Source organism: Dermochelys coriacea, chromosome 5 (assembly GCF_009764565.3).
Source record: "Dermochelys coriacea isolate rDerCor1 chromosome 5, rDerCor1.pri.v4, whole genome shotgun sequence".
In the NCBI taxonomy this organism is placed as follows: Eukaryota; Metazoa; Chordata; order Testudines; family Dermochelyidae; genus Dermochelys; species Dermochelys coriacea.
The window spans coordinates 10,910,833-10,934,291 of record NC_050072.1 but is presented as its reverse complement, the minus strand read 5'-3'; the positions used below and the strand labels follow the sequence as shown (position 1 = coordinate 10,934,291).

At 39.8% G+C, this 23,459-nt stretch overlaps 1 protein-coding gene across 1 annotated transcript; it reads left to right on the top strand.

Annotated features, from left to right (window-relative positions):
* The first annotated feature begins 2,024 nt into the window (after positions 1-2,024).
* On the top strand, positions 2,025-13,714 carry SYT4 (synaptotagmin 4). The gene is given in 8 exon segments (XM_043514986.1): positions 2,025-2,465; positions 5,371-5,615; positions 5,618-5,776; positions 5,778-6,018; positions 6,021-6,104; positions 6,107-6,184; positions 7,759-7,878; positions 10,253-13,714. Coding segments are annotated over 6 exon segments (840 nt in total). The 5' UTR covers positions 2,025-2,431; the 3' UTR covers position 6,184; positions 7,759-7,878; positions 10,253-13,714.
* Positions 13,715-23,459: the final 9,745 nt, after the last annotated feature.

Here is a 23,459-nt window from a genome sequence, read left to right as displayed (position 1 = left end):
CATCATAATCTCATTGAAAACTAGCTATTCCTAAAGGATGGGAGTGAGGGCAGTGATAGAAACACCTTCTTTAATGTTTGGATGAGCCATATATGTACAAACCTCAGATAAAAATAATGATAGAGACTGTAATTTACTATATTTTATATAGTGTTCAGCACAATGGGGCCTCAACCTGATTGGTCTCTAGGCATTCCCAGAATATTAATGTCAAATAATAATATTGATAATCCATAAAAAGGACACATTTTGTTAATTTAAAAAGTGTTGGGGGAGGGCAGGGAGGGAAATGGCTGAACTACCTTGTATTTTTTTAAAAAACACTTTCTTGCCCCTCCCCACCCCTCCATTTTACCAGAGATTCTATTCTGGGAAAGAGACTCAATGCTGAAAGGGAGGGATATCTCAGTGCTTTGAGCATTGGCCTGCTAAACCCAGGGTTCTGAGTTCAATCCTTGAGGGGTCTGGGCCAAATATTGGGGATTGGCCCTGCTTTGAGCAGCAGGTTAGACTAGATGACCTCCTGAGGTCTCTTCCAACCCTGATATTCTATGAAAGTGGTCCTCGATGACTACAAAACTTGCAAACTGTGTGACAGCCTTTTACATGGTGCCTTCCTGTGTTCCATGATTTTTAAGAAACCAGAAGGGAAGGAAACCTTTGACAGTTAATTGGCAGTTCCATGTGCTTGGTAGTCCCTGTGTATATCAACAGAGATTCTTCCAGATTTCGGGGGGGGGGGGGGGGGCCCTATTGATACTGGATCAGGGATAGCATCCATATGTTCTCCAGTTAACTTTGTTTAAAGATCCAGTATATTTTGATCATGGTTGAAAGCCTGTCAGTCTGCTCTGGAGTGTAAAATCAAATTTAATTATTTCCATGCACTTACATTTGAACAAGTCTAAATGTTAGATGGCCAAAATAAAATAGAAAAGTTGCCATGAACAAAAGGAAGGGAAGGAAAGTCAAAAGCTGGATGTACCTGGATCCTGCCTGTCTTTGAACACCCAAATTGTACTGTCAAACATAAATAGAGGAGTCAAATGATAGTTTTTGCCACATTCTTACACCAGCATGTGTGGCTGTCCAGATTTTTGTAGGTGGCATAGTTGACGCACCACTATCGTCTATTTTTATAGTATCATTTATGAGTTTGTGGCCAAATTTGGTAAGATCCAGTAGAGTCCCCATCCTGGATTTGAGTTTCTGTAGAACAGCTGCAGTGTGTGTGGAGAGGTGGGGTGGAGGGCAGGGGCAGGATTGTTATAGTGCAGCAGGAGCAGCTAAACATGATCTTTATTTAGGAAGTGGAATTGGGCTTATCAGCACCACAGACTGACTCGTGCAGCCTCTCAGATTGATTGATTTTGCTGGAGTTAGAAGCAGCTACATTCGTACTGTCGTTAAGCAGCAGCATTTGCAGGGTGGGGGATAACAAATGCCGGGATCAAGATCCAGGGATCTGGAGCACTATCCATCTGTCTCTGGATTGTGTTGTTGTAACAGGAGTATCTTCATTTGGTCTCCATTTATGCAGCAGAATTTGGGATGGGAGCCAAAAGTTGGCTGGATCCAGCAGGATTCAAGTGCCAGGTTTTGCAGCACTGTTGCAGATTCAGGGGGAGTTGTGGGTGTTTTAGCATCAGACTTTTTTTTACAGTACAATCCGGGAGCCTTAGTTTCTAAATTAACAGGCAGATCGAGCTTTTCCCCAGACCCGAAGGCAGGTCGGGAAAAGAGAACACTAAGTTCTTGCACTTCCAAGGGGAAAGGGGCAGTAGACCCAGACATTTAGTGATTCCGATCCATTATGTGTATGGTATTAAATATAGTGAAAACACATCCCTGGAATTGGAGCTGGGTCGTTTGACCCTAAGACTTTGCATCGTCTACTGCATCATTGCAACCTGGATATCAAATTAATAAATAATACTTAATGAAACATAATAGGGCTGTGGATTATACAAGGGCATGTTTGGCTGTAGGAATTAGCATCTCTGTCTGTGACAGGCTGAGAATGTGAGTTAATCTCCTGCAGCAGAGCAGTTAACATAATTGATGAGTGTGTGCTGGATCCCCAGGAGTGGTTGGGTGGAGAGGTGGGGGGTGGGGGGAAGGTGCTGATTTCAGCCCTGTAGCGTCAGGATTGCGTCAATTTGGGTTTCAACCACGTCTTCAGTCTCGGAGCCGAGCTACTCAGAAGAGCCAAAACAGGAAGGGGGTTGCAAATCCACTGTGAAGAGGGAAGGTCTAAAAGCTCCCTCCCCTCCCCCCTCACAGCCTCCTCCTCCTCCGAAACCTTCCCGATCTTTCATGTTTCTGTTTTCATCACGCTGGAAAATAGGGCTCCGCGGGGTTTGTGCAAGCTAAGAGCTAGGCTAAGGAGAGGAAGTGCTTTTCAGTACCTTGGACAGAGCACGCAGCAAAAATGGCTCCGATTTCAGCGAACAGAGACGAATTTGGTAAGCAAGTTCCCTCTCAAACTTATAATGTCAGGCAATTTCCATCCTGAAGCCCGCGAGCTGGCTGGGCATTTGTATGAACATTCCATTTCATGGTCTTGGGAGGGCTAACTAGGGGTATGCATGCAATCTTGTCTAACCTGTCTCCTCAGCTTCCTTATATCTCTTTCAGAGGAATCCTTTGAGCACTTGAGTCTTTTTTAAAAATTTTTTTATGTCTTTGAAGTTCATAGATGTGTAATTTTCTTTTGTTGTTGTTGTTGTTGTTTTTGCAGCCCAGGCACTGGCAAGCATTAAGACTTTTTTGTGTATCACTGATGCCTTGATTATTTCCTCTATCTCAAGGAAAGATAGTATAGCCCAGAGTTGCGTTGTTCAAGTATATTCCATGCTAAAGATCAAATCCTTGCTCAAAATACTCTTGGAATAGCTTTCACCCCTGTCTTCTTAAAGAGGAGGGCATATAAAATCTTATCCACAGATATATATGCTCTTTTAATTGATGTTGCTAGGTGAGTGAATGTGTGTTATCCCCACTTATTTTAAATGAACATCTTACTCCTTGGATGAATCTAGGTGCAGTGGATACTAGTATAAAAGGATACTAATAGAAAGTTTTAAATTCAACATTTTTTCTATTGAATATAGGATTAACTTTATTACGGAAAGGGATTTGCAGAAACATTCACATAAATAGGTGTGTATATATAGATATCTTTACTTAGAGTTTATAAAAGAAAATGTTTGTGAACTATCCTTTACAAAATATTTACTCTAGCAAGAGTGTAAATCTGAAATCACTCCCTTGATTTCAGTAGAGTGAATCCAGATGTACATCTGTGTTACTGAGATCAGAATCTGCTCTAGTATTAATAAATAGCATTTCAAAGAAATCTGGCTTTTCTGAATGGCTGTACAATTGATTTGCCATGTGAAAATAGCAACAAACACAGGTTGTTATCTAATTGAAGTAAACATATAGCAATGGTATTTACCATTTCATCTCCCTCCCCCCCATCACCTGGGTGTTTTTAACTACATTTGTGACATCTAGCTCACCTGATGACTGATTTAATTAAGATAATTAATTTTAAATACCAATTTTGTCCTATCAATGCTACCAGAAGCTGTAAATGTAACATTATTATTCACACTTGTATAAACAGTCTGTCTAAATGTGATCTAATGAAAATTGCTACAAAAATGCAAACTGATGCTTAAAACCTGTTTAAGTTGTACTAATAATCATGATATCATACCTTGTTCTCTCCTATTGCATCTTATACATTTTCCATTTCTGAACCCTGAGGAATTGTCTAAACTCAGTGCCACATGCTTAACTTTAAAAAAATGAATTAACTTATTGATCATATATATCATTTTATTGAGTTCTTACATTTAATTATAATGAATGATACAGAATAAGGGTAAAAGGAAAAATGACTCAACTGTTGGAAGAAATGTAGAGCCAGGCCTAACCCTTAGCTTCTGGAAGTTTCTCTCCTAATATCTCTTTATAGAGCTATTTTTTTTCAGTCACTACAAAAAAAATAGAGATATGACAGTAAGTGAAAATTAGTTCCATGTACCTAGCTTTTAACTATACATAAGAGACTCAGTCCTGTACAACATCTGTACTCTTTCTCAACCAGAAAGTTCTGCTAATCATGTGTTAAAGAACCAGCACTCTTACATAAAGACCATAATTACCCTTATTCATACAAAATGTCATCACATTAATATTTTATTAGTTCCTCACTCACACATTGATGGGATTTAGCTCTGACTGGTATATTTTGGATGTTAAAACTTGTTACTTAAAGGGCAAATTGGATTTCCAGTTAGTTGTGCTGATGTGGCCCTTCATTGCATGCTTATGAAATACTAATGATATAAGTCTATATGCAACCACTTTATCCACATTCCAAGTGAGATTGTAGCACTTGCACTGTTTTCCCCTTTGAAATGTAATTTTCAAATGCATGATGCATATGAACACAGGAGAGGAACCCTAGCTCTAATGTTTTTGTCATAATATACAATTTAATGAAATATTGTAAAATAAACTAGCATCCTCTTCTATTGCTTTTAAATTCTCCAGGACTTTGGTTAATAGTCAGATGGGTTCAATACTAATGGATAGCAACACAGTGGGTTTTCTTGTTTTTTAGAGTTGAACATGAATGCATAATGTCCAGGTAACAGGAAAAAAGCCTTTTATATATAATTATTGTTTTTAAGGACTCACTCCTGCAAGAAGGTGATACCTCCTAAGAAAATGAATACCATCCCCTTCTACTAAACTCAGCATCTTCATGAGATACCTCTAACCCTTTATGAGATCAGAATACAAAACATTTACCTCATTCAATACACATAGCAGTCCAGGGAGCAATATAAAATGTAGATGGCATATATAAAGTAATGCATATTTCAGATTATTTTAAGCAACAAAATCCCAGAGACTCAATGCAGAAGCTGCAGGAGTGAGACCAAAATGCTTTTCCTCGTGGGGTTCATAATAATTTAGTTGTTCTAAGTGAACCTAGAAACTGCCCATAGAGAGGAGCCATTTCAGAATAATTATTAATGATATTATATATTGTCCGACTGTTTTCCTCCCATCACTCTGTTGTTAACAAGAATGAACAATAAATTAAATAATTGGCTATACTGTATATGGAAAAGTACTTACATGAAGAGTCCCTCTTGCTGTGTGTCTATACATTTATACCTGCAGATGGCGTGAAATATACACAGATCCTTTGCAATGGGTATAATGAAAAAGCATTTCAGTCTTCCTAATTGCTCTTAGTGCCATCTCTTTGATTGTATTTCTAATATATCACATTATTATCTCATGCACTGCTGTTTATATGTTTGTTACTATTAATTTGATTTGCAGATGAAATTCCTACAGTGGTTGGGATCTTTAGTGCTTTTGGCCTTGTCTTCACAGTCTCCCTCTTTGCTTGGATCTGCTGCCAGCGAAAATCTTCCAAATCCAACAAGACCCCTCCCTACAAATTTGTCCATGTGCTGAAGGGGGTTGACATTTATCCTGAGAACCTTAACAGTAAGAAGAAATTTGGAGCAGATGACAAAAGTGAAGCAAAAAGCAAATCAGTGATGCCAAAGAATTCTCTCCACCATCGACCTGGAAAAAGAGAGATTTGAATGGCAACTTCCCCAAAACAACCCCCAAAATCCAGAGCTCTCCAGATCTTGAGAATTTGACTCCAAAGCACTTTGCAGAAAGAGAGAAAGATTCAATATCCCCCGAGAGCTTAAAGTCCAACACTTCACTGTCTTTCTGAAGAGAAACAAGACAAGCTAGGGAATCTCTTTTTCTCCTTAGAGTACAACTTTGAGAAAAAGGCATTTGTGGTGAACATCAAAGAAGCACGTGGATTGCCAGCAATGGATGAACAGTCAATGACTTCTGATCCCTACATCAAAATGACAATCTTACCTGAGAAGAAGCACAAGGTGAAAACCAGAGTACTGAGAAAAACCTTAGACCCAGCTTTCGATGAAACCTTCACATTTTATGGGACCCCTATAGCCAAGTCCAAGATTTAATCCTTCACTTTATGATCTTGAGCTTTGACAGGTTTTCTAGAGATGACATCATTGGAGAATCCTCATTCCACTTGAAGGAATTGAATTGTTTGATGGAAGGATGCTAATGAACAGGAGATCATCAAACGAATGTTAGGGTAATCTATTTAAATAACTTTAAAAAATAATGTGCTTTATTATTTATTAATTATGTTATTATTTACCTAGTATCGTAGAAAACTAGGGAAAGAGTTCATCAGAACAAACATTAAGAGCTTATATGATGACGTTATGGGGAGACAAGCATAGAAGTGCAATCAATGATCAGTGCAGTGAGCTTGTTATAAGAAATTGTTAATGGACCAAATCCTATTTTCTTATGCAATTGGTCCAATTTACTTCAATGGGACCACTTATGTTAGGTCAGCAGGCTCTGACCCAATTAATCAAGATGGCAAGAACAGAATGCACAGCTTCCTTTCCCATTCTGTATCGAAGATGGGCAATTATGACTTGACTCTAAGCTCATTGAAGTCAATGGGAATTTTTCAGTTGACGGCAGTGAACTTTGGAACAAGCCCTTAAAGATCAAAAATATTTTATTTGAAACCAGTCACAAAATCACATTGTTGACTACATTGTTTGATTTAAAATGTATTATTTGACCTTTGTTTTATTATCCTGTATTGTAAGTATTGTAACATAGGCTGCAGCTCTACTAATAAAAGGAAGGCTTTATGGGCAAAATCCTGGCCCCACTGAAATCTGTCAAAACTCCTGTTGTCTTCCATGGGGCCAGAATTCACCCTGTATTTCTTAATCCAGGTTCAGAATGAAAATATATTCAAAACCATCACAGCTGAATTGTACCCACCAGCCCTTTCGGAAGGAGTTGGCATGTGTATTGACGCTAATGTAATTGTTTTCAAAAGATCAGGCATTACATCAAATTGAATTAATGTCTGCCAGCCAATATTCTGATCAGCAATATCATTGTTTGATAGTTCTAATCCTGCAGTGCAACAGCTCTGTACTCATCACATTGCTGCTGTACATATCAGAGAGGTTCAGCACTTTTAGGTCACTGTTTCTTTCTTTGCTTTACCTCGAAGTGAATCCATTGTTCTTGCAATTCCAAATTAAATAATTATCAGCAGAACCCGGATTTTCTTTTCCTCCATCTAAATAATAGTTCCCAGGGTAATTAGGGACAACATTTCAATAAAATATTGAGTCTATATTTGTCAAAAGATTTCATTGCCAGATTTGGTGAAGAACATGTGTTTGATAGCACATTTCTATTTTAGCCCTGCGTCTACCTCTTTCTTTTCACTGAGATTTATTTCCTATCATGTAGGTGTTTCAAAACCAGTTTTAAATCTTTATCTTACTATAGACCAAGTGGAACTAATAGTCTCTTTCATGACAATCTATGCTTGTCACCTTGTTTTTCTAATCAGTTTACTAACAAGCATTACAAAGTTTTGTAACCAGAATACTGGGATCAAGTCTGGTAACATAAAGCACATAGCACTATGATCATAAATTATACTAATATTCTACTCCTATAATAATAAATCATTAATAATAATAGCTCCTTTAGAGCTACTCCCAAGGTGTTCAACATCTGGTCTCATATGACATTTTCAAAAAGTGTACTAATGACTCCAATTCACAGCCAAGATAGTGACCAAGATATTTGTCCATAAAGGTTCTCTTTTCATTTCCTCAGAAGTCATCTGGGCGTGGAGATTACTGATCTCTCTCTGTTACCAGTCTAAACAAAACCTCTAACCGTGGTGGGTTTTAAAAGCCAGGCACCTACCCAAAGCTGATGTTTCAGGATTATCAGGTAATATCTTTATTTATGAGCTGTGGTAATAAGGAGAAGTGTAAAAACCCAGGAACTAAGCCTGGGGGTGTTTACAGCATTAAAGACATTTGTCCATCGTGCTATCGGCATCCATGTAATTCGTGGTCTGTATGGATCTGCAATTCACTCTTATTTTATTTCACAGTAGACAAGTAATATCCTTTACATTCCAAGTCACAAATGTTATGAGACTTGTTCCTATATGGTATGTGCCGCGAATAGGGAATTAAGTGGCCTATCAGTTAATATGGAATAATCCTCTTCCCAATGAAATGGTCAATGAGTTTTGCCCCTTTTCTTCTGTAGGATTCCTCTGATTCAGCAGGATATTTTGTGGACAATACTGCAGAATTATAGTTTTATTGTAAATAAGAATCTACAGTGGTTTATTACTGAGGACAGCCCCTCAGCTGGTTATAAGTCCACATAACTCCCGGGAAGTCACATCAGCCTTCAATATGGCTCATTCCATGGTATTTTGCAATGTAAGATAAGTCCACTTGTCACATGATATTTGTTGCTTTGTAATGCAGTGTCCTTGGGATGCACTAAGGAAAAGCAGGTTTTGCAATCTGTTTTCATGGCTCAATTATGCTACTGTTTTGTTTTATGGAACATTCATTGAAGCCAATGGTAGATACACACAGACACAGACAGACACTATAGTATATTTATTCAATGTATTTGAAGAGAGTCATAAGTAAGGGCATATCCAACCACTGGGCCCCCTGTCATAATTTAATTTCACAATAAAATGCAATGGGCTGTTCTTTTGAGCATAAAATAAAATCCTCTTCAACCCTCAAAACACTCCTCCTGAATGCCCAAGGGAAAAGATGTGTCAGCCTACTGAGTACACTGCCAGGCCCATCGTTCAAAGCTGAAGATGCTTCAGAAAGGGATCTCTACCTTTAGCACCTCTTCTGATCTCTGTTGTGTCAACATGGGCCGGGGAGAGGAGGTCTTTCAGGTAATCAGATGCTAGTCATGATAAAATAGACTCCTGTGATTCCCTGTATGAGAGCACCCCTCTCGCTTTTACTGCTCACCTTTACCTTCTCAGCAAGATAGGGAAGTGATTCACTCAGGGAGACTATAAAACACTTATATGATGCCACAGCACCTCAACCAAAATCTCCTGGTCCGTGGCTATAAAAGGCTGCTGATAGATATGGGAGAAGCAAACTGGACACTTTAGATGTGCTATGGTTGGAGATGTTAACCCAACAATGTTTATTTGGCCAATGATCAAGAGCATTATATGGCACTGTGATGGGTATTGATTTTGATATACAGACTGCTGGGGTTGTGTTTGTGCTCAAAAGGCCAGTTAATTATTTAATTATTTGAGGTTTATTCCTAAAGTATTGGCTAACTATAAAAGTATAGTATAAAAGTGGAAATACATTTTAACACACTTTGTCACTGTCATACTGCACTTGAATATGTGCAATACAATCTTTGTTTCTTTATTTCTGCCAAATATCAGGCCAAATGGACGAGTATCTTTGTCATCATCCAGCTCTTCTAATTTGATGTCCTCGGCCCAGCAATTTTAAATGGGATTTGTGTTTAGTTCTGATCAATGGTAGAACTCTCAATGAATTCAATGGAAGAAGAGTCAAGTGAAACTTGAAAGCTGTTTAAAAAGCACACGTTAGGTCAATTAACAGGACTAATAAAATATGGACCAAATTTAACCTTCTGAATTGGCTACTTCATGCTGCTGCAATGATGGAAGGCAGTCATCAACTTGCTTAAGCTTGGGTGTATATAGCCTACCAACAAATCCAGCTCCACATCTGGATTTGCTGGTTCAAAATAACCAAATTAAAATATATGGGGTCAAGTTAATCAAGTCCATTAAAATCACTGGAGTTACACTAGGAATAAATGTTGTCCATTCAACCATTCCGTAAAGAAGATTTTTTTCTCCTATATATTTGCTTGCACAATTCTCATTAAGATGTAGCTTATTCTATACAAATAAGTGTGAATAACTAATTCATATTAAACATAAATATAGAGTTTTGCATTTCTGCCAATAGGCAAATAGAATTTTTTCCTTCATGCTGTAACAATGAACCAGATCTAACATTTATCAGTTATGCTTCAGTTGTTCAAGATTCATAGTTTAATTAAAAAATAAAAGACAACGAAGCTTGCAGTTGTCACTTAGGATAAAGTTTTACAATTGGGACCTTTTTTCAACATCTATTTGTTTGTGACAATACCTCATCACATCGTCATTATGTTGGTAGAATATATTTTACCATTTATATGATCCATGAATTGCTGTTGGGGACAACAGTCAATAGTCTTGTGCGGTTTTTTTTTTTGCTTGTCATTGCAGATCCTTATGTCAAAGTGAACCTTTACCATGCTAAGAAGAGAATCTCTAAAAAGAAAACCCATGTGAAGAAATGCACCCCCAATGCAGTATTCAATGAATTGTTTGTCTTTGACATTCCTTGTGAGGGCCTTGAAGATATCAGCATTGAATTTTTGGTTTTGGATTCAGATAGAGGGTCCAGGAATGAGATTATTGGCCGGTTAATCCTGGGAGCTTCAGCAGAAGGAACAAGTGGAGAGCACTGGAAGGAAATTTGTGAATATCCTAGGAGACAAATTGCCAAGTGGCATATGCTGTGTGATGGTTAGCAGCCTAGAAATGGGTTGGAACTTAACAAATATTTCCATAGGCAAGGAGCAATTTTCTTTCTGTAGGATGCATAATTACAGGCTTGTAACAACAAGACATCTTTTTGTTAAAACTGGAGTGAACTATCAGAACAGAAGATAATTAAATTTTCACATTAAACAAAGGTCTTTCTAATCCATAGAAACTTGACATAATTTCATATGATATTCATATTCTGCTGGAGTTTACATAGAAATAGACTTGTGAAGCAGTGCAAACTTCAGTAAGAGCAGTCTATCTGTTATGAATAAATCACTGGAAACTGTAGATTACTACTCCATGCAGAAATGATAACCTCATTAATATATATTGCTAAATCTAAGGACAGACTTTTTTTTTAAGTCTAAAAATTGGGAATGCATGAGAGGCAGGAAGAGTATTTTATTTGGTTTACCATTGTATCAGAGATTTTCTCTTATGGAAATTCAACCAATTTTCATAAGTTTAGGGTACTTATACTTTGATCAACCAAAATACAAGACATTTTCAACAACTTGCTTTGCATATCACATCAAGTGCAAATAGTTGTTATGTGTGTGAAATATTGTATAGTATTTTACGTTTGGGTTTTTTATTATTAATTATTATTATTATTATTATTTTATTATTACAATGATTGAAATAAGTATGTTTTAAAGTAGCAAATGAATTAAAACTAATAGTTTTATAAAAAGGGCTCGGGTATAGGTGTGCACATGTTACAATACGGTTAGGATTTGTGTTTTAAGTATGACCTGCAATTCCTCCCCTCACCTTCCCCACACCCAGGTCACACATTGAGCATTTCTAATGAAGGTAAAACATTTTACCAAGGTAATGAAATGTGAAGAATATTACAATAAATGGTCTTTCACTTGTTATATTTTAGAAACACTGAAAATATCTGAAATAAACTTGTCTCCATGTTTTTTCTATTTGCTTCACTCAAAAAACAAAACAAAACCCAAAATAAAAAAAACCCCACAATTGTATTGTATGGCAGAAATCAAAGCCCCTATCCCATTAAAACATACACATGTGTTTAACTTTATGCACTGTGAATAGTCCCACTGAAATCAATATGACTACTTACAGTGTATAAAATGAAACAGATATGTACAGGATTGAGGCCCAAACTAGTATTATAGCACATGCTAAATCATCTTAGATGAACAATTTTAAAGTAGCACTTCAATCATTTTCATGTGTCCATGGCTGATTGTATTAAAAAATGGGAAAGGGGAGGGAAGTAACATGATTTCACCGTAGTATGCCACATGTATGTACCAAGTGATTTAAACTGTGATCACAATGCCAGATTGCGGGAATAAGTGTAACACAAAGTAAACAAGTATATAAATAAAACATCTGAGCCCTATGAATCTATTTATGTTTACACTGGGTACACTGATTTCTTATACAGTGTTGTCTGCAAATATTTGTCCCATGTTCCTTTTGAATGACAAGCTTTGTAAAGAAGAATATTTTTTAAAGAAGTGTTAGTGGTGGAAATAAGGAGGATTAAAAAATGCAGGGTCAGTTTCTGATACCCTTGCTCAGACTGAGTACCTTCTTCCTTTACAAGTAACCCACTGAAATGAATGAGACTGCTTATGAATTAAGGTATTACTCAGTGTGAAGAATAGTGGCAGAATAGGGCCGATGATGAAAATATTTTAACAATTCATATTGTATTAGATTGTCAGTGAAGGCCAAATCCTTGAAGTCTGTTGGAGTTTTGTTGGCTTCACTAGGACCATAATTTGGCCATAAAATGAGAAGTGGAGGAGGAATGTTAAATATGCAAGAAAGAAAGAAATTATACTGGAAGAATTCTATTTAGGTTCTTTCAGGTTTTGTGTCAGTACTTTATCCAGCTTTGAGAAGGTGTTTGATATCACAATGTTTATGAAGTTCTATAAAAATGCATTTTCAAAACAACTTATGCTTTTATGACAACACTTAGTGTAAAAAAATTGCATATAGTTTGTACAAAAGAATAGAAACTTTTTGTTTGTTTAGACATGGATTATCTACAGGGCTAACGTTTGCTAACTTTATACAAACAGGGTCTGAGCCAAAGCCCACTAAGTCAAAAGAAAAATTCCATTGACTTAGTGGGCTTTGGATCAAGACCATACAGTACTATCTTAATCATAAATAGTCCCATCAATGGGACTGTTTATGGAGTAAGTAACTACTTAGTATATAATTAAGGGTGATAGAATCTAGCCCAAAGATAGTAGTATTATAGAACCAGATTGCAATATTCTTACTAATGTCAAAAAAGAATGTTACACAAGTAATTCCACTGAAGTCAATGGGGTATTACGTATAAAGTACAACTAAAACAAGGGTAAAGTTATTACAGCCTGGCTCACAGGTGCTGCATCATCTCGTTAATGTGATCAAATGATGAGATTTAGTGTAAGTTCCTAGTGGATACAAAGCCTTTCATTCAGTAAATACATAAATAAAGTTTTGTTTTGTTTTGTTTTGTTTTTTTAAAAAAAATCAGCCATGGGTTGTGGCCATCTTTCATTTTTCCATTCAATGTGATGTTGTCAGGAGGGTGTCTTAAAGTTTCTATACCAGCTTAAGGGTTAATATTTCTACCAGATAAATGACAGCTGTTGCGGGGGAGGGAAGATGGGGAGGTGGGAAGCAAAGATCTTTTTATTACACTGGAAAAATTGTAAATAGGATTTTGTTTTTAATTTAAAGCAATGATTAGCTTGGAAAGTTGAGTAAAAATTACTTGTGACCCATTCGTAAACCAGACGTGGCAGGAGTAAAAGTGGTCCTGCCCTGAAATGAGAAATTTTGCCATTTTATAAAGTATTCAATTCTCAATGTGAATATCTTGAACTCTGTTAAGGATACTGTACTGTATTAAACATGTAAAATAATGTTTGTCTATGTAGCTTACAAAAAAAATCTGAATGGAAGGTTATCCATGTTTGAAGATCTGTTGTAACTAAATAACTGATTTCTTATGCTGTTGTAACTTGATAGGAGTTTTTTGGGCGGAAGCATGGTGTATGAGGTTTTGTAAGTTTTTTGTGCAAGCTCTGTATGTTGTACCATGTATGTAAGACAAGAATAAACTGCTGCTTTCATTCATCCCATCCCAACGCAAATATTCTACCACTGTAAGTTTTCAATAGACTCAATCATTTTGTTCTTGGTCTTTGTTTTTACACCTTCACCAGATAACAAATATTCCCTCTCCCAAGTCACCACCCCCAAAATAACGCTGGGGTAGATTTGTTTTACCGAAGGCTTTTTTTATATACCATACTCTTCCCAGCTAGATCCTTATTCCATGCTGTTAATCCACAATATCTTGCCCCCACATTTGTTTTTAAAGGGGGATTATGCATTTGGTGTTTGATTCTGAGCTTAACTCCACACCAGGTAATAAGAGCTGGGTTAGCCACTTATGTGGACTGCCAGGACTTTGGGTCTAGAGGTGCAAAAGTAAACAGGGATGCAGAGAAGGTAGAAAGGGAGTAGCAGGGAATAAGTGGAATCTTGCTCTATTCTCCCTATTAACTTGCCAGAAGTAAATGATTACCCTTGGAAGGAAACTGTGACTCAAAAGTACATCTCTGAGTCACAATGTCTGCCAGGGATATTCTGGGATGGAATCTCTAGTGCTGATTAAACTTTCCCTTTCCATTTAGCCACAGAAAGGATACAGTTCAAGCAGAGTCAATGCTAATGCAAGATTCCCTGCACTACTTCTGGCAAATGTGTATTAACTGTACCTTGGAAGGAGTTCTGTTGGGAGATGAGAGAGTAGTTGAGTTTTTATGCCCATCCACTCCTCTCTCTCTTTCTCTCGTTCACTTGCTCTTTTTCTAATAGTGCCAACCTGTCATATGAAAACAGCTCTCAATCATTAGTGATTTGAGCTAGGTTCAAAATAGTAATCAAGTGATTAAAGGTTTTCAGTCCATTACCAATCAACACAGCATCTACTACCTCATTTCTCAAAACCTTAAAAAGTCTTTCTTACTCTAGGTGGAGAATGCGTCCTTGGTTTTATTCCAGCTGCTCAAATAATCACATGTTATGGAAGACATTGCTGCAGTTCGTTTATAATTTTCCTTTTTTTGTGTACTATACAAGGAAGGGCATTCCTAGGATTTGTCTACATATAAAAAATAATCCAGATTAAGGTAGGGTGCAAATTTAAAGTAGATTAACTGTTCTTGATTAATTCCATGTGTGGATCCTCTTATTCCAGAATAAGAGTGCTTTATTCCAAATGAACCTAATCCATTTCCAAAGTGAATTAAACTAATTAAGAATCACACACACTTATTCATCCCAATGTTAATAGAATGGCTTCTGCAGTTCTGTGGTTTTCTAGCCAGCCAAGCATGTTGCAGACTGGCTGTAAGATTTAATGTAGTCCTGAAGACAATCACGGATATTGCCATCTATTTTCTCTGACAGATGCTGTAAATATTATCGCATGATTCTGAAAACACAATTGGTTTTAAGGAAACAAATAGAAGTATTTCACAGATTCCTTTTCTATGATGCCCTCCAAATGAGATTGCCTCTAGGATGGTGTGAATGAAACTTTCAAGGCAGACATTAATGAATGGACAGAGGAGCCTGTATAAGTCTGCATTTAAAGTATGTCTGTATAGGGCAGATATGCAGTATTTTACACTCAATTTCCTTTCAGATGCACAGGACAAGATTTAACAGCTAGGATAGTAGCTATGAACTATTTTTTAATTATTATTATATTTTGCCCCAATCTCCAGGGCAGTAATGCTGCTTTGGGGCCACACTTTTCTCTAATAAATTCCTTAGAATTGTACAGTTCAATGGATATACATGGAGAAAAAAAGAAATGTGAAGCAGGAAATCCGTGTATGACAAGAGATAGTTATTCCAGGCTAAAATCAAGAGGTGATATTAAGCGATGGTGAAAGTTATAGAGAAGTAAATCAGCATGGGGTGAGTGTGTGTCACTATAATGTTCTTGGGGAGGGGTGGAAATGTGAAGCTGCAGCAAGAGAAGCTGTCAACAGGACTATGTAAAATGAAGCAAGTTAAAGCTGCTCCTGCTGTTATACACCTCCTATTGCCTCCTTTTCTTGCTGTACCATGACCCCTACTGACTCCTCAGTGAGTGCATTAAGCACACCCTCACATCGACTTATGCTGATTTACGGCAACTGATTTACTCTGACATGAGACTCACACTATGTTGCATCTGAATTTGACCCTACATCTACTTTGAATCAACTCTAAAGGTCTACACAAGTCCCCAAGGTTTTAAGTCCTGTCTCTTTTAATAGGTACCAAAATATCACTGGCTTCTGTTCTTGACATGCCAGTCTCCTTGTAGGACAGAGACCGGCAGTCAAACCTTTTGGTTTCTACATCCTAAAGCTGCTCCTCTTTGTTGGATTGTGGTTGCTTTTCTGCTACTTTCTCAAGCCATTTATCCAATGCATTACAATCTGCAAGTGAAAGGAGAGATGGAGAAGGAATGTAACTTAATGTGCTTAATGTTAAAGCCAACTGCCTTCTCACAGGTTTCAGAGTAGCAGCCCTGTTAGTCTGTATTCGCAAAAAGAAAAGGAGTACTTGTGGCACCTTAGAGACTTACAAATTTATTAGAGCATAAGCTTTTGTGAGCTACAGCTCACTTCATCGGATGCTCATCTAACACACTGTATGTACAGCGAATGACTGTTTGTAGACACTGTTTGGTGGGTGAGGCTTCCATGGCTTGCCTCACCTCACTATCAGTAAATAACTATGGGGAAAACAGGGACACGCAGTACAATATTCTCGTTTGAGCGAAAGCTGCAGAGACCCACCTCAGCTCATCACCAGAATACAGGGTACTGAAGTGGGGAGAGATTCCCATGGCTTTTCCATCACCCCATGAAGATCAGTGGGTGATGGGGAGGATTTAAAGAGGAGGAATGTAGCAATCTTTTCTGAAAGAGGGGGAATATAGCAGTGTTTTCTGGGAACCTGCTGCCCCTCAACTCATCACAGTGATGATCAGGCTGCTGAGCCAGGGAGTAGGGAAGGGAGAGAGTAGGAGAGAAAGATTTCCGCACGGTTTCTCTCTCATCCCCCTGTGGGCCTGAGCACTAGATGTGTGAGGTGTGCAGTATTTCCCTTGAGAAGGGACCTGTTGAGACCTTCCCCGCTCATAACAGCAATGACCAGGCGGCTCAACCTGAGAGTGGTGGCAGGGCAGGAAGAGGAGCAGGATTCCCAAGGTGTCTCTCATTCCCTGCGGACACACCACGGGGCTGGGGGATAGGAAGGAGAAGGGAAAGTGGAAGCAAGGGGAGGCAGCGTTTCCCTGGGGACCTGCAGAGGCCTCCCCAACTCATATCAGCGGTGACCAAGCTGCTCCGCCTGGGAGCGTGAGGGGAGAAGCGAGATCCGCAGCAGGCACATCGCCGGGGTGGGGGTCAGGAAGGAGGCGACAGGGGGGCAGCAGCGTTTCCCTGGGAACCTGCCGAGCCCGGCCGCTGAGCCCGGGGGATGGATGCGGTGGCGGTGGGGGGGCTCCCGCGGCTCCCCGGCAGCGCATGGCGGGGGCGCCCTTACCGGAGCGGGGATCGAAGGTGACCACGAACACCGCCACGATCTGGTCCGCCTCCGCCTCCGCCTCCGGCCCCCGCGGCAGCTCCCCGGGGCCGCCCCACGCCGCGCCGCCCCCCGGGGCCAGGCTCCAGCCGCCCCGCTCCGGCTCGGGCTGCGGCAGGGAGACCGCGGGGCCCTCGGCCCAGAAGAGCAGCGGCGCCTCGTCTGCCGCCTCTACCATGGCCTCGGCCGACTGCGCCGCGGAGAGCCGGCCGGGCGGGCGCGCGCGCGCGCGCGGGGCTTCCGGGCTGTGACAACGCGCGGTCCCGCCGCCCGCTTGCGGGCCGGCCGCCGCCCCGTCACGTGACCGCGCGCGCCCGGGCCCGGGCAGGGGGGCGCCGCTGTTTGGAGGCGCCGCGGGGCAAGTGGCGCGCGCGCGCCGAGGCCTGTCCCCGGGGCGCCGGGCACGCGCTCAGCGCGGGGGCCTGCGGAGAGCGCGTCGGAGCCGCAGAGCTGGTCCCCCGGGGGTCCCCGGGGCGCTGTGGCGGGGCTGGCGCTCCTCTTTGCCCTGGCTCTTTGTGCGGCACTGGCCGGGGGCACTTGATTGCGGGTGCCGGTGAGCGCTCCAAAGTTTAACAAGGGGAGCCAGTGACATTAGCCACAAGTACAAGCCGTTACATCGCCTCCTCGGCCCTTCCGCACCACGGGTCTGACAGGACAGAGATGAAAACACACCTAGGTCCTGACCCTGCAAACTGCTTTGCATAAATGGACTGAAGCGGAGGGGTCCATCGGTGCAGTGCAATGTACAGGACTGGGGCCTTAAATCAGTGGCTTTCACCCTGTGATCTGTCAACCCCTGGGGGTCTGCCGACTGTGTCGTAAGGTTACCAAGGGGGTCTGTACTTCCATTTGAAATTTTGTAGGAGTCTGCAAATGAAAAAAAGTTGAAAACCACTGCCCTGGATCGATTAGATATACTGAGTGCTATTAAAAATTAAATGCTGTATTGTGGTATGATGATACTGTGCTATGGCCTAGAATATTTTATTATAGTAGTATTTTTATTGCTCTTTGTTTTAGGCTATTTCTACCCATCCCCCTTGTATTAGGTGCCATTACTTAAATGTAGGAGTACATCAGTTCCCTCAGGAAAGAAAAACTAAATTCTCATCTTCTTCCCTCACAGATTTAAAGTCATTTTCTTAAAAGGAATTAAATCTACATTTTGTTTCCTAGAGCATGCAGCTGGGGCCACAACTCAGAGATGAGTTTCATGCCCCAAGAGTGGAGAAACTGCTGGATCTCAAGTAACTTGGAGTTTGTGCAAGTCAGTTTCTCTACTGAGATTAGTATCCTCACAAACTGGAACCTAAACTGTCAGTTCCATCATCCCTGTTAAATGCAACTGGCATAGTGGGATGTGCAATCAGATCATTATAAATATGGGTTATTTATACTGTACCAGGAGATGTTAACTTTTCAGTGGCATGCACTGTAGATCGTATAGATAGTAGATTATAAAATTATTTTGATACCATTATTTTTTAAAAAAAAAACACAGATAATTGTGCCACGGATCCAAACATTAGAATGCCATTTGCTGCAATATTTCTGAACTATATTGTCTGTGCTAATTTAGGCCCTGATCCTGAAAGTGGATGCGTGTAGGCACCTCATTATACCAACACAGAGCCCGATTGAAGTCAATATGGACTCCTGCACAGATCTCTTTGCAGAATTAGTGCTTAAGGATGTAGTTTCCTGTGCCTTGTGACTTCCACTATGTTATGCATAACACTGAGCAATGTTAACCACATATATATAATAACAATTAATACAAAGGTAACCAAAATAGACCTAGCTAATGAAGTGTAATCTGGCTAGAGCAAAGAACAGAGATCCCAGACTCCTAAATTTCTGGCTCTACTGCTGATACTTTTGGGGAACTTGGAAAAGTCTGTTTCTCTTAGAAAAATCACTTAATCTTTCTGTGCATTATTAGACCCATCTTTATAATCCTAGCAGAGAAGAATCTAGAGGCCCTGGTGGATGCTCTTTCATCCCAATTAGGCAGAATTCCTAACTAACAGTAGAACACCCACCCACCCCCCACTGTTCCTCTGATATTCTTGTTAACTGCTGGAATTAGCCTACCTGCTTGTCACCATGAAAGGTTTTCCTCCTTCCCCCCCCTGCTGTTGGTGATGGCTTATCTTAAGTGATCACTCTCCTTACAGTGTGTATGATAAACCCATTGTTTCATGTTCTCTGTGTGTGTGTATATAAATCTCTCCTCTGTTTTTTCCACCAAATGCATCCGATGAAGTGAGCTGTAGCTCACGAAAGCTTATGCTCTAATAAATTTGTTAGTCTCTAAGGTGCCACAAGTACTCCTTTTCTTTTTGCCTTCTCACAGTCAGTGTTACAGGATTGAACTCAATGCACAACTGGTCCTTAGATGATCAGTGGAAACTTCCAGATCTCAAAACTAGGGCAGATCTGAAATGTCACAAACAAAAGTTCACCCATCTCTAATTAAAATTGTAAAAATGCAACTAAGCCAAAAACAAACTTCTGCCAGGTCTCAGAGGCTGGCAGTTTTCAGTGGCCAAATGACAATCCCTTCCATAATCTTATCAAAGTACTCTGTACTGAGAAGAAACAGAATTTTGCCCACCCAAACTCACAGAGAGTGAAGAGTTCTAATGGAAACTTTTCATGTTCATATTCATTTGCAATAAAAAAACGTTTCATTTAAAGGCCACACTCCAAGGCCTCTCCCATCCCAGGAGAACCTGTTTGCCATCCATGGAGATGTACTTCACAATGCATTCTAACAGAGGCAGATCTCTGAGTAGAGTGAATACTCTTAGCATAATTATCATGAATTCCAGAAAATGTAACTACTACTGTGACAGACTGGACCCCTGTATTCTTCCCTGGTATACTATTGTAATAATCTTTGTCCAAAGTGTGTCTTGTGAGGTATCATTTGAACACTCATAATTTGCTGGTCATTGTTGTCCTGATAAAATATGTGTGTCAACATTGTATGTAAAGTTATAAGATTGCACTATATGGCGCTACTCAATCATGTTCCAAGTCTGGGAAGTAGCCAAGCCATTTCCTCAGGGACAAAGGGCAAGCTGACACCTCAGACAGGTGTAAACAAGGTCAATGGGTTGCTAAGTGGCTATTCATTGGCAGGAAAAGGGTCATGGGTGAAAAATCTACATGTCAGAAAAGAAACAGCATGGAGTTCCCATCCACACAAAGATTTTTTTTTTTTTTTTTTTTTTTGCGAATACAGACTAACACGGCTGCTACTCTGAAACCCATCCACACAGTCAGCCTGTTGCCATGCTCCCAGCTGGAGACGCTTCTCAAAGAAGGGAGAGGATTATAAAAAGAAAGGGGAGCTCCTCCTCCTCTCTCTCTCTCTCTCTCTCTCTCTGTCCATTGATTCACTGCACAAGAAAGAACAAAAGAAGCAGCCATTACACAGAAGAAGGGATCCTAGTAAGACTGAAAAACTTAGCTTTGAATTTATCATAGTTTTTAAGTTAGGCATTAATTGAGTTTTATCCTTATTTTTCTAGTACCCTTTCTCACTTTTAAGCTTTATTACTTGTATTCACTTAAAATCTAGATCTTTCTAGTTAATGAACTTGTTTTATTGCTTTATTTTACCCAGTGTGTTTGAAATGAAGTGTTTGGGAAAATCCAAACAAGATTTGTGCATATCATTTCTATTAATAAAATGACGGACATTACATGAGCTTGTATTGTCCAGAAGAGGGCTGGGCAGTGTAAGATATACATTTCTGGGGGCAAATCTGGCACTGGGAGTGTGCTGGGCCTGCAGTATAGTTCAGGCTGATAAGAGCCTGGGTATGACTAGCAGGTTGCAAGTGCACACGGACATAGCTGGGAGTGACATACATGCTGGAGGCTGTTTCTGAACACTCCTGTCTGGAGGCCACAGCAGGAAAGCCGTCTAAAGGGCACCCCAAGTTAGAAGGCAGGGGTAACACAGCAACCCACTAATCTAGAATGTACTCAGGGTAAGTCACAAGAACATAGTAGATAGAACAGCTGGTCAGGAATTTTTCAGTAGAATGGTGTAAGTTCCTGCAGCTCCAACATCCCAAGTGAGTGCCTTAATGACCAGGCTACAGAGCTAGTCTTTTTTGCTGGCCCAATTAATATTTAATTATTTATGCAAAGTGGAGCAGCGCTGAGAGAGAACTCCCACACCCACCCCAGTTAACCAATAACATGGTGGTTAGGTCACCCAGCAACTATGAGAGAAACACAAGTTCAAATCCCTGCCCTGAATCAGGCAGAACAAGGACTTGAGCCTGGATCTATTACATCCCAGGTGAGTGTCTTAAGCACAGGGTATTTGTGAGTGGGAGTCTCACTGCATTTCCAAGAAAAACTTCAAAATAATTTGGGTTCATTTCAATGTGGAATGGGGAAAAAACCTGAGACCTTGTGATGACATTAGGAAGCACAATCCTTACAAGCTAGAGAAAGAGAGACAGTTACATGGTCCTGTAGCCTTACTGAAGAATCCCTTTTATATACCCATTACACTGAGTCCTGTCTCTTCTCTACCACAAGGGGCAATATGGGAACTTGGTACAAAAATGTTAAATGCTACCAGACAGACTCAATGCCCGAATTTGAGGCATTTACTTGCCTAAGAATAAGATTGGACCCAGGTATTCCTGAATTATAACCTTGGTTCTGACAACTAATTCATTCTGTGATGAGTGGGAAGTCACTCAACCACAGCTGTAAAATGGGTCCATAATATATACTGACCAATCTCTGAGAACTATTGTGAGGGTCAATTAAATAACATTATTAAAGCACTTGGTAGATTAAAAGTGCTAAGAATTAGCATTAAATGTGATTAGTCTGTATGTCCCTAGCCTCTGTTTGCCAGAAACTGGGAATGGGTGATCGGGGATGGATCACTTGATGATTACCTGTTCTGTTGATTCCCCCTGAAGCACCTGGCAGTGGCCACTGTTGGAAGACAGGTTAGATGGACCACTGGTCTGACCCAGTATGACTATTCTTATGTTCTTCTCTCTACATGGTGAGGCAGTGTATGGAAATATCTCTTTCCTCTTAATTTCTAAAGAACAGAGATCCACAAAGCTAAGCAATATTTTAAAAGGCTAATATTGTTCAATAGCAACATTTGGAATTATTGAACTAAAAACTGTATTTGATAGTCCTGACTGGTGTAGAATTCCTTTGATTATGTGCTTATCATGCAGTGCATGGCACTGGAAAATATCATTAATCCACATACCCATAATTGAATTTGTCCTTTGCTCAAATCTAAAATAAACGCTGCCTATGAAAAGCCGATAATGTTCACCATGAATCTGCTTTGAAATATGGACCCTAAAGGTGCTTCAAAACATGCACAAAGGCAATGTTACCAAACTACTTACAGTAAGTCAGTTAGGTCCATAATATCAATTTGTTTTATTTTTTTCTGTACCTTTTGTATTAGAGAAATGCCAAAACTGCTTTATTGTAATGAATGAGACCAAGAATTATGCTATGCTATGCAGCATTCACACCATTTTTATTCTACATAATAAATTTAAATGAAATATGCATGATCTGAATGAGCAGCTGCTATCTGAGCTGAAAACAACCATGTTCTCCTATAATCTTCATGCTATATTACCTTGTTGTACGTCATACTCATCATTTGTGTGCTCCTGAACCTTTCAATCAAAGTTTCTAAAAAATGATATGTCTCACACCCTTCCCTTAACCATATTGAATAGCATGAATTCCCAATCCCTATTTACATAAGAACACAGGAATTTATTTACAGGTTTCAGAGTAGCAGCCGTGTTAGTCTGTATTCGCAAAAAGAAAAGGAGTACTTGTGGCACCTTAGAGACTAACAAATTTATTAGAGCATAAGCTTTCGTGAGCTACAGCTCACTTCATCGGATGCATTTGGTGGAAAAAACAGAGGAGAGATTTATATACACACACACAGAGAACATGAAACAATGGGTTTATCATACACACTGTAAGGAGAGTGATCACTTAAGATAATCCATCACCAACAGGGGTGGGGGAAAGGAGGAAAACCTTTCATGGTGACAAGCAGGTAGGCTAATTCCAGCAGTTAACAAGAATATCAGAGGAACAGTGGGGGGTGGGGTGGGAGGGAGAAATACCATGGGGAAATAGTTTTACTTTGTGTAATGACTCATCCATTCCCAGTCTCTATTCAAGCCTAAGTTAATTGTAT